The 12,602-nt window shown below is 37.5% G+C and overlaps 1 protein-coding gene across 4 annotated transcripts in view; it reads right to left on the reverse strand.

Annotated features, from left to right (window-relative positions):
* The window catches only part of PDCD4 (programmed cell death 4), a 32,222-nt gene that overhangs the window by 3,080 nt on the left and 16,540 nt on the right, over window positions 1-12,602 (reverse strand). For 2 of the 4 annotated variants that reach the window (XM_002718740.5, XM_051823582.3), the window contains exons 5-10: window positions 10,709-10,822; window positions 7,883-8,104; window positions 6,185-6,282; window positions 5,004-5,118; window positions 2,047-2,154; window positions 1,705-1,815 (exon numbers count right to left, since the gene is read on the reverse strand). In XM_002718740.5, coding sequence (XP_002718786.1) covers window positions 1,705-1,815; window positions 2,047-2,154; window positions 5,004-5,118; window positions 6,185-6,282; window positions 7,883-8,104; window positions 10,709-10,822 — 768 coding nt within the window. The remainder of the gene's footprint in view (window positions 1-1,704; window positions 1,816-2,046; window positions 2,155-5,003; window positions 5,119-6,184; window positions 6,283-7,882; window positions 8,105-10,708; window positions 10,823-12,602) is intronic. The other 2 variants (XM_017348554.4, XM_070057232.2) reach the window with 1 other exon arrangement.

Consider the following 12,602-nt stretch of genomic DNA (forward strand, 5'->3'; position numbering starts at 1 on the left):
TCCCATGTGGGTAGCAGGGGTCCAGGCACTTGGGCCATCTTCTGCTGCCTTCCTAAGTGCATTAGCAGGAAGCTGGATTGGAAGCAGAGCAGCCAGGATTTGAACTGGTGTTCTTACAGGGACAGAATGCCGGCATCATAGGCAGTAGATTGACTCACTGCACCACAATGCCAGCCCCTAAAATGGTTTTCTTAAAAGAGCTACAGACACTGGGCAAACTCCTTCCCCATCTACTTCTCCACATATACTTACTGCCTTTTTAAAAATACAGTGCAAAATAAGAACCTGGCAAACATTTCAACAGTGTGTACAATTTTAAATAGAAAACTAGACATAAAGGTGTAATTTGTTAAAGGTTTCTGTTTCTTTCTAGATATAAAATAGAAATGAAGACATCTTAGAAAATTAGATCATTAAGACAGAACACATGATCACATTTTTTAAAAATAAGCAAAAAACCCACTGAGGTGTTACTTTCCAAGAAATGGTTGCAAGAGGTTCAAACTTCAAACACTACCATTAAAATAACAAAACCCAAAGGCAGGCATTTGGCCTACAGAACACTGCTTGGCATGTCTGCATCCCATATCGTAGTACCTGGGTTCAAGTCCCAGCTCCACTATTGATCCTAGCTTCCTGCTAATGCGCATCCCTGGGAGGCAGCAAATATAGGTCAATTAGTTGGTTGCCTGCCATCCACGTGGAAAACCTGGTTTGTGTTCCTGGCTCCCAGCTTCAGTTTGGCCTAGCCCTGGCTGCTGTGGGGGAATGAACCAATGGATGGGAATATTCTTCCTTTCCCTCTCAAATAAATAATTCTAAAAAAACAAAGTGGGCACTTAATCCTAGCACTTAAAATACCACTTGAGACATCCACATTGCCTATGGAGTACCCTGGTTCAAGTCCCAGCTCCACTTTCAATTCCACTTTCCTGCTAATGTGCACCCTGTAGGTAGCAAGTAATGGCTCAAGTATTTGGGTCTCTGTCACCCACATGGGAGACCCAGACTGACTTCCAAGCTCCTGGCTTTGGCCTCACCTAGATCTTGGTATTCCAGACATTTGGAGAAGGAACCAGTGGATGAAGAGTTCCCTTTCTTCTCCCTACCCCTACCTCAAATTTAAAAAGAACATCAACAAAAAACACACACTTATTAAAAATCAAAAATAGGAACCAGCACTGTGGCACAGCGGGTTAAAGCCCTGGCCTGAAGTGCCCGCATCCCATATGGGCAACAGTTCTAGTGCTGGCTGCTCCTCTTCCAGTCCAGCTCTCTGCTATGGCCTGGGAATACAGTACAAGATGGCCCAAGTGCTTGTGCCCCTTCACTCATGTGGGAGATCAGGAGGTGGCTCCTGGCTCCTGGCTCCTGGCTTTGGATCAGCACAGCTCCAGCTGTTGCAGCCATCTGGGGAGTGAACCAGCAGATGGAAGACCTCTCTCTCTGTCTCTCTCTCTGTAACTCTTTCAAATGAATAAATCTTTTTTAAAAAAATAAAAAATAAATGAAGACACACACCCACAGTGTGTGTCCCACAGTGGAGTGCCTGGATTCAACCGAGCCCAAGGGAAAACAGCCAACATGGAACCTATAGGCATAATACTAAACATGCCTGAAAGAAAATTCCACTGATAGTCTTTATTCGGTAATGTATTTAAGGTTGAATTCTAAATTAATTGTTCAAAGTAATTAGGTACTTACTCTTTTCATTTGGTCTACAGTAATGGTATAAGACTTCCAAAGGGATTTTAACAAATCCAAAATCATCCTAAATGTACTTTCTCCAGTTGACTCTAAAACCATTACAATAGCCTAAAAATTGAATAAAAGAACAAGTTTTCATTATTAATTCATATAAAAATTCTGAAAATGCATCAGATCCCTTTTCTTTAACCATGCACGACTGGCATTTTATGGTCATTACAAAAATTTACAAACCACTTTCTCAATCTTAAAAAAAAAATGTAATGTTAAAGAAACATTCAGTTACAGGCACAAAAAGGGGCACTAGTCAATCTTCTTGGCATGGAAAAGTAATCTTACTTCATACACAAGCTCATGGTGAAAATGAGGTACTTCCAATTCCTTAAGACAATGTTCTGCTTCGGAAATGTCTCCAGAGAGTAAATACTCTTTCAGCAGCATATCAATCTATAAGATTGGAAAGTTGGGATGTGTTAGAATTCCTGACTTTTGGAAAGTCACGCTTGCCTAAAGGATTTATTTACCCTTATCCCATATGTTACGTGATCAAATAGGTCATGAACTAACACCATACAGGCTGGAATGATACCATAACTTTTTAAATAATTAAAAAATCACCAAGTTTAAAATGGTTCATAATTATGAGGCAAATGCAATCCTTCAGTGTGTCTGAATCACTGAGTATAAGTAGGTTAAAAATGCTCATGGTCTAGATGGTCACCATAATGCTTCAGTACTCCCCACTAAAAACAAAGGATTTTAAATACCAGTAGAGGGCACTAAATGAAAGTCTCAATATGAATGTTTAAAATGGCAGAAGACAGTTCACTTCTATCAGCATTATCTTAACAGTGTACTAGGAGCCAAATAATGAGACTAATGGGGGCATTACTAGATAAAGAATTTTTTTTACAAGGAGGATTTTATCTAAAAACATTCATCAGTAACTTGGCTTCAAGCTGTAGCTGAAGAGGTAAATACTGACTTCCTCACTCAAACCTGTACAGTAGTATCTGTGGCTCCAGAGACCCTCCACTAGGAATGTTCTTCCCTATACACTGCCATTGTAATCACCTTGGCATCCAGTAAACAAACAATGAATGCGGACCAACTGAATACTTTAAATAACCCCTACTTCCAACTTCTGGAATATATTTTCATCAAAAGTAAAATAAAATTGGTAACTATAATACATCCTAATGAATTTCTATAATCAAGCTTTAAGAAACTGACATTTAGGCCAGCGCGATGGCTCACTAGGCTAATCCTCCGCCTTGCGGCGCCAGCACACCAGGTTCTAGTCCCATCGGGGCGCCGGATTCTGTCCCGGTTGCCCCTCTTCCAGGCCAGCTCTCTGCTGTGGCCCGGGAGTGCAGTGGAGGATGGCCCAAGTCCTTGGGCCCTGCACCCTATGGGAGACCAGGAGAAGCACCTGGCTCCTGCCATCGGATCAGCGCCGTGTGCCGGCCGCAGCGTGCCGGCCACGGCAGCCATTGGAAGGTGAACCAATGGCAAAGGAAGACCTTTCTCTCTCTCTCTCTCACTGTCCACTCTGCCTGTCAAAAAATAAAAAAAGAAAAAGAAAAAAGAAACTGACATTTAAAGCATGGCATTTAAATAAAGGGTTTTACTCTGTAATTATAAAACTATTTAGTTCTGTTATGTAACTCTAAAAAGTATATCAGGTTCCATGCCTTTTTAAATAACAAATTACAAATATATGCATTTCTGAAAATCATCTTTGTCCAACCTTTTCTTCTAAGTAAACAAATACCCAAATAGTGTCTACCTCAAATTGATATATTGGTAATATTATTTCAGTTTTTAATCTTATCCATTTTTATTGACATTATTCACATACCATAAAATGACAGTTTCTCCAAATATTAATATTGGGGAGTTTTATCATATTAACAATATTAAGCTTTATAATCTATAAACCTGGGATATTTTTATTATCTTCCTTTCAACATTTTGCAGCTCCCAATTAACAAAATGTGCATTCCTTCCATTAAAGTTATTCCTAAATATTTACTTTTTGATGCTGTTGTAAATGCAATTGTTTATTCATTTCCAATCACACTGCCACTGTATAAATACAGAACTGAAATCTGTATATTCATATTATAGTCTGTAACCCTGTTCAATACATTTATGGCTTAATAGTTTGGTTTTGGTCGGAGAAGAGGTTATTTTGTGGGTTCTTTGTATTTTCTGTACATACATTGTTATCTAGGAATGGAGCTACTTTTGCTTCTTCAAGTCTAGATTCCTTTTATTTATTTTTCTTGATTAACTGCCCTGGAACCTTGACTATTTTTATACCTTAATTTTTCTATTATTAATTCTTTAATTACTTAAAGGAGACCACTGCAATCATCACATTGTGGACACCAAACCATCTATTTTTATATATTTAAAAATAAAATTGGTCCAGGCTCTATATTTGAACTCCTTAATACTTAAATTAAGGGTACATATGTGTGTGTATATACAATTAAGACTTATCAAAAATCAAAATTATACTCACATGAAGATTATACTCAAAAATCAAAAGCACAGGAACTATAAATCATCTAATTGCATGCCTTTTCTAATTACATGCAGATAAGGGGATTAAATACTTTTTTGGTTTCTTACATACAACACCAAATTACAGGCAGAAAACAACCCATGTGGAGTAAATCTGGCATTTTATTTAAAGATTTATTTATTTATTTGAAAGGGAGAGGCAGGGGCAGAGAGACAGCAGTCTTGCATCTGCTGGTTTATTCTCTAAACGTCACAACAGCCAGGGCTGGGCTCCCAAACCAAAGCCAGGAGCCAGGCGTTTCATCCGGGTCTCCTACATGGGTGCAGGGACCCAAGCACCTAGGTCGTGTGCTGCTGCTTTCCCAAGCACACTAGCAGGGAGCTGGAGCGGGAGTGGAGCAGCCGGGTCTGCAGCAGGTGCCCACATAGGATGCTGGCTCTCCAGGAGGCTGCTTAGTGCTCTAAGCCACAGCTCCGCCCATTCTGGCATTTTAATGCAATAAAAATCACTTTTTTTTTAAGCATTCAGGGGTCTTCAAAAAATTCATTGAAATTAGTATGAAAAAATGAATGGAATTTCAATTGTTTTGCACCAAAATAAACTTATTTTTAAATCTCATTTTCCACAGATTTTCTGAAGCACCCCCTTATAAAAGTATTATTCAATTTTCCATCTGCAGGCTGAACTTATGAAAATACCAACTAGCAGGCAGTTTATTTTGCTTAGAAGAATACATAAAGTTTAAAACAATACCCAATAGTACCTCTTTCACAAGGTGATTGACAGACTGCTGCCCACCTCCAGAGCCCCACACACTGTCTTTGCGCCTTCCACCTTTAGACATGCTCAGGAGCACAGTAGCCTTATCCAGAGCAGCTCTACACAAAAGGAACACAAAACGTATGATGCTTGGACATGCCCATGTTTACAACAAATCATGAAGAAAACTCGCAAGTCCCATATGCACTGAAAACTTTCACCTAACATGAAATTAAAAATCAATTAAAAAACTATTTTTAAAAATAAAAAAGTAGGAAACAAAGAAGAGTTAATGTTTATACTCTATTATTTCCATTTCACATTCCAGAAAACTTGAAAGATATTATAAATTGATCTACACTGAGAAGGAATATTTCATGTACAACTAACTTTGACCTAGATCCATGCCTTCCTCCCCTACAGAGACCACTGCATAATGACCTGAAGTAGCTTTAAAAAGTTAATATCTAGACACAAGAAAAATTAAAAACATTGCTAAGTCTAAGGCTAAGCCTCAAGAAAAATCAGACAGCATTAACTCCCACTATCACATTTAGCTACAATTAATTACACTAAAGAACAAGAGTGAAAAATATTTTTATAAGAAAAACATGTATGTAAATGAGGCTCTTCTGTTAATATTATCTATCTTGTTAGAATATTAAGTAATTGCAGAATGTTAGGACCTGACGGGACTTTAAAGAACATTCTATGTCTAATGCTTTCATTTTACAAATAAGGAAACTGAGGCCCAAAGAGAGTGGCTTTGCATGAAGGCAGAGCTAATGGCTAGCTGAAACCTAGAACTTCTGCATTTTGGTACTGTCTTCTTCCTGTTACATCAGGCCAACAATCTCTCCCATCTGGTTTAACAGTGGAAAATAAAGACAAGTAACAAATGTCAACAATGTCTAATGTAATTGTCATTTCAATGAAAGCCATAGAATTTCCCCCAAGTTTGAAACTCTAAGAAAAATTAATTTACTCTTTCTCTTCTTCCCTGGGCACGTGGCCTTCGGGCAGCACCCTAGACTTCCTGGCCCAGATGCTCATCCACGTGGCTGGTTCCTGGTGCTCAGTATGAACCCCTATTCACCTCTCTCTTAAATAAAGCTCTCACTCTCCTATGCATCTTTCTCACTAAATAAAAGCTTAAAACGTAAAAAAAAAAATTAATTTACTTACCTAGCCTGTACACAATCTACAGTTCCTTTGTAACTGTCAATATAGGTGTTACACAAAATTCCATCTCCAACAGCTCTAGCAATAAACTGGCCCACCAACTATAGTAAGAACAAGAGAATTACACAAAAAGATTAAAATAGATTCATTCACATGACACAATCAGTCAATACCTGAAAGACATGTCAGAATATTCAATAAAAACACCTGTTCTGTACCTTCTAGTTCTGCTTGGCAAACACCCCCCTGAGTTAAATGCCACCAGAGTGGGGCCAGATCTGTTTTGCTTACTACTGAATCCCCAACACCTTTCACCCTTTCTGATAATCTACTATATGGTCAATAATATTTGTTAAATGAATGAGTTTAAGTGAAACTTCTTTTCAAAAAGTAAAAAAAAATTAAGTTTTCTCAAAAGTTTTATTAAAGAAATTTATTTTATGAGGGTGTGTAGAAATATTTGACAATTTGTTCACAGTATTATAAAAATAAGAAACTAATATCCAATAATAAAGATGTCATTAAATGATATGTACATACACTATATGGTACATGAAAAGATATTTACCATATTTTATGATGTGAGAAAAATCAACTTTACAAAATATAATTCTATTTTAAATAAACAAAAAGGATATACAAAAGCCATACATTGATATATATACCCACAGAAGGCAAAGTGGAAAACTTAACATCAAAATTTTAACAGTGGTTATTTTTGCTGGCCTTTCTTCCTTTTGGATTTTTTTTAATTCTATAATAAATGAGTTTATAAAATCTTTTTCTAAAATGAGTACTAGTACAAAATTTTGGAAAAAGGGGTGGGTGTTGTGGAGTACCAGGTTACTGCCACTTGGGAAATTTGCAACCCCTACCCAAATGCCAGGGTTAGAATTCCGGCCACTTCACTTCCAATCCAGCTTTCTGCTAATGCACCTGGGAGCCAGATGATGGCTCAAGTACTTGAGTCCCTGCCACCCACACTGGAGACTTGGATGGAGCTTCAGGCTCCTAGTTGCACAACTGGCCCAACCCTGGCTATTGCAGGCATTCAAGGAGTCAATCAGCAGATAGAAGATCTCTATTCTTCTTTATCCCTCTTTCTCACTCTGCCTTTCAAATAAATCTTCAAAACTAGGAGAAAAAAGTCCATGTTGGATTCACAGCTCAATACTTTACAGACTGTCATTGGGAAGTATAACAAAACAGCATTTTAGAAGTAACCTACCTATACTCTAAGTTAATGCCTAAGTGTTCCAAAATAGGAACAATTTCGTGTTTTCAAAGGTAGAAAAGGAAATTTTCTTACTTAGAATTACTTTATAATGAACACTAGTCAAGCAAATTCAATTATAACAACCTGTATTTTTCTAAATTCTAGCTAATAAAACAGCTTAACTATATATAATACACATACACTGCAAAAAATACACACACACACACATTTATATGGCCTAAAAACTATACAGACTACAAATGGAAAGCAGTATTATAAAATTAAATTTACAGTCTTATACAGATTATAACAAAGATCAACTAGAAAAAATACACCAGAATGTTGAAGGGCTATTTTTGTGTGATAGGAAACTTGGGCTGTTTCCCTCCCATCTACCAAAACTCCCTAAGAGTAACCACATTACATTACTTCTGCAATGGGAAGCATAGCCTGGGGAGAGAATGAACAAAAGAAACTGTACAAACCTGTGGTGCTCTAGGGGTATCCAGTGCTAACTCAGGCAGATCTTTCAACAACTTATCAAATGATTTTTCCACATCATTTGTGCTCATCACTGTCCCACAGAGATCAGAAAGCAGCTTAGATGTCATTTCTCTGTGACTTGCCTTGCCCTCCAATGCTAAGGACACTGCCAGCACTGGTACTCCACTTTTCATTTCACCAAGATTTAAATCTCTTAGCATTTCCTAATTTAAAAATAACATTTTTAGAATGAGTAGAATGTCACTATAATTCAATAAAATTTTATTTTTGAAAATCGACCTTTTATTTATATATCCTTACCTGTCTCTTTTGTGGGAGAGGATAATGTATCTTTCTTTGCATATAAATTAGATAGGGTTCCACTTTGTCAAGCTTTAACTGCCTGAACATCACCAAATTCAAGAATGTGAATTATACTTAAAAGCTTATTAAAACTGGGGCCAGCGCTGTGGCGTAGCGGGTAAAGCCGCTGCCTTCAATGCCAGCATCTCATGTAGGTGCCGGTTCGAATCCCAGCTGCTCCACTTCCAATCCAGCTCTCTGCTATGGCCTGGGAAGGTAGTAGATGGCCAAAGTCCTTGGGCCCCTGCACCCTCATGGGAGACCAGGAGGAGGCTCCTGGCTCCAGATTGGCACAGCTCCAGCCAGTACAGCCAGCTGGGGAAGACCAATTGGAAGACCTCTCTCTCTGCCTCTCCTTCTCTCTTTCAAATAAATAAATAAATCTTTTTTTAAAAAAAAAGCTTATTAAACTACATATCTAAGTTGGGTATTAAGAGTTAGCTAACCTTCTGCCTCATAATCTATTAGTGTTATTTCTAGGAACGTTGTTTTATAACTGAATGGAGAGTCATTTTACACTACTGGAAGTTGTTTATATTCTATTTTTCTTCAAACCTTTCCACAAGAATTTATACTTTCATGTAAATTTAAAATGAGATCTTAAGTAATTGTTTTTAAGTGGTATTAACATGCTAGGATAAAAGAAATTTTTCCTATTAAATACAGTTAGAAAAGAGTAAGTTCTAGAGTTCTATAGCACAATAGAGTGAAAATAGTTTGTAACAATTTATTATACACACCGATGCATCACTTACACTGGAAATACATTCTGAGAAATCCATCAGTAGGCAAGTCCATCATTCTACAAATATAATAAAGTGTACTTGAACTAGGACAGCTATGATGTCACTAGGCAACATCCTGGAGTTACGTGGTCACTGACAAAGTCTAATATAGCGCAGAGTGGGAGGACTGTGTTCTCAACACAAAATGATGTTTGAAGTGATAGAAATGCTAGTTGCCCTAATTTTATCACTATATACTGGACCTACATATATCAAAATATACTACATCCCATATACTTGACATGTAGCGTCAAGTATCAAAAATGTATATATAAAATAGCCCAATACTTAATAACAGCCAATTTATAGTATCTCATTTAATATTCAAAATAATATTTGAGTACTACATTGTAACATCATGCCTATATTACCCAAAGCCCAGAAAAATATTAAGGGATGGCTGAGGGCACACAGGACTGGCCAAGCTAGAAATGGAATTAGGCAGTCTAGTCTAGAGGCTAAGTTCTAACTGAGTGACTTGGAGTGACTGCCTCTTTACTGAAGGTTTTCTTAGACTCTTTAAATCATGGTGTATTATGAGGGTGCCAGAATTATTTTCACAGCCATGTACTGGTGCCTTGGTAAGTAGTCTCCACTCCCCACTCCATTTCATCTTCCTCAACTGAACTTTAACAAGTTTCTCATTAATTTCAAACATGATACTACTCTTTCCAGAAAACTCTCTTCAACCATTCTTTAGCTGCTGCAGAATCATCTGCTGCTCTCCATGTTGTGTTTCTTTAAAACTGCTCATAGCACTACTCAGTAACAGAACACACTGCTGGTTCTGCACTAGGAAGACACCCAGATTGCAACAATCCCTGTCTACACATATCTAATAACAGAGTATTTTACAATATGTTTTAATAATCTGTTTACACACGATTTCCTTCACTTGACTGAGCTTCAAAAGGGCAGGAATTATCTTTCACAAATTCCTACATGTGGTATGCACTGAACAAAGAGTTGTGTTAAAATTCAACAAATCTAAAGATATCAAACCTCACAATATCAGGCAAATCAAGCAAGTCCAGCCTGAATTTCAAGAATCTACATTATCAAAATCTTACAAATGGTACAATTATATTACTTTAGCTTAGTAATCCCAACTATACCAGTTGTTTTATTTTATCCTTCTAGATTTATGAGCAATTCATAATTAGCACAGTAAATATTCCCCTATAAATTTGCTGTTAAAAAATCTAAATTTTATTCTTTTGGTTTATTTTTTCAAATCTTTATTTTGGTGTTCTCAATTTTTTGAACAGAGTACAAAGATAAACTTCATCCTAATACTGAACACGGAAATAAGTGTCAAATAAATGAAACTGAGTCAGGCAGTCTTAACTTAGGTCTCTGAAGAGGTTTCAGAGGGTCCATAAATGCCCTGAAATTGCTAAAATTATATTGTATAAATTACAAAAATGTTAAAGTTTACACATTATCATTCTTAAAATACTATAGCTATGCCATTTTTCAGGAAAGAAAATGACACATAGCTTTTACCACATCCCAAATATGTAACAACTGGTTTAACATAAAGAGATTTTATTCCACTGCTTAGAAATTCATTTATGCAAAAGAAAATGCTTGTTTACTGATCCAAGGTCATCCTAGATATGTTTTGTTTATAACAGTATTTTCTCCATATATTAAATAAATTTGTAACCTTAAACCTACCGCAACTTCATTAGTATCTCCATGCTCAAAATATTCCTGTATGATTGGTGTCAAAGTTTTCTCAAATGCCCTTTCATCCAAAGGCAAAACTACAGTTTCATAAACACAGTTCTCCTGTGAGGGGCAGGGAGAAGAGTTATAAATTAAAGAACAACATTTCAGGTAAATGGAAACTGTTATATAATTTTACTAGTATATTCTACATGGTTAGTAATCTCCATTTAGGGCAAGATAAAGAAATGGCTGTTTTGATCACTTATATTATTACAAGTGAAATCTATAGGTCACTGTTCTTTTACACGATGTGAATACAGTAAGTCAGTGTACAGACTGAACCATTAGCTACAGCAAGTGCGACTTGCTCCCAGCTCCTTTTTCTTGTGTTAATTTATGCCTCTCAAAAGCAACCTTTCAGTAACCAACAAGTTTTAAGATGGCTTCCTAACACATTAAGTATTTCATTTACACTTCCATTTTTTAAAAAATGAAGCAGAAACCAAAGCCTTCATTATTTGTATTATCATCAAGTGTAACAAAAATCAACGCTATAGTAAGCCTGGGAAATCTTAAGACTGAAAATCACTGTTTAACTGAAATTTCAAAAAGTAAGATTAATGTCCATCATTAAAGCATCTCTCTCTCCCATACAAGAAAAAATCTCTTAAGTGTTTGTTTAGAAACATGTTACTGGCTTCAGTCTAACACATATTTCACTTGATCTTAGCCAGAATGCCTAGAAGCGATAACATATGCTTCAAAGACTAATGAATATCTGTATTTCTAATATTCTCTTAGAAAAATTTCTAGGAGGCCAGCACCGTGCTTCACTTGGTTAATCCTCCACTTGCGGCGTCGACATCCCATATGGACGCCAGGTCTAGTCCCGGTTGCTCCTCTTCCAGTCCAGCTCTCTGCTGTGGCCCAGGAGGACAGTGGAGGATGGCCCAAGTGTTTGGGCCCCTGCAACCGCATGGGAGACCAGGAAGAAGCACCTGGCTCCTGGCTTCGGATCGGTGCAGCACCGCTGTAGCAGCCATTTGAGGAGTGAACCAACAGAAGGAAGGCCTGTCTCTCTGTCTCTCCATCTCACTGTCTAACTCTGTCAAATAAATAAAAATTCTATGCCCAACTATTAAAATAGGTAACTACATAAATAAATACACAATAAAACCAACCTAACATATCCCCCGATATTTTCCTGTATAAAATTCTTTTTTTTTTTTTTTTTTAATTTTTTATTTTTTTTTGACAGGCAGAGTGGACAGTGAGAGAGAGAGAGACAGAGAGAAAGGTCTTCCTTTGCCATTGGTTCACCCTCCAATGGCCGCCGCGGCCGGCGCACCGCGCTGATCCGATTGCAGGAGCCAGGAGCCAGGTGCTTTTCCTGGTCTCCCATGGGGTGCAGGGCCCAAGCACCTGGGCCATCCTCCACTGCACTCCCTGGCCACAGCAGAGGGCTGGCCTGGAAGAGGGGCAACCGGGACAGAATCCGGCGCCCCGACCGGGACTAGAACCCGGTGTGCCGGCGCCGCTAGGCGGAGGATTAGCCTAGTGAGCCGCGGCGCTGGCCTAAAATTCTTGTCACCATGTCATATCTTATGCAATGACAGTACATCTAATAATAAAAGTCGTAACATTTGAAATTTGCTTCAAAATAACCCATAATATAGTGGATGTAGGAGCCAACAGAAGAGGCAGAGTATATGAAGGTATAGTATAAAACATAATTGCTTGCAAGTTAGTTATTGATAACTGGGAGACGAGTACAAAGCTGGGACATGAGGTTAATTAATCACTCTATTTTTAATTTTTTTCATTAAAAAGACAAATATGTTAAAAATTCACTACAAAATCTATTAAAAATTTATATTCTCAAAATGATCCCTAGGAAGGA

Source organism: Oryctolagus cuniculus, chromosome 15 (genome assembly GCF_051225735.1).
Source record: "Oryctolagus cuniculus isolate XC-2025 breed Fujian yellow rabbit chromosome 15, ASM5122573v1, whole genome shotgun sequence".
Taxonomy (NCBI): domain Eukaryota; kingdom Metazoa; phylum Chordata; class Mammalia; order Lagomorpha; family Leporidae; genus Oryctolagus; species Oryctolagus cuniculus.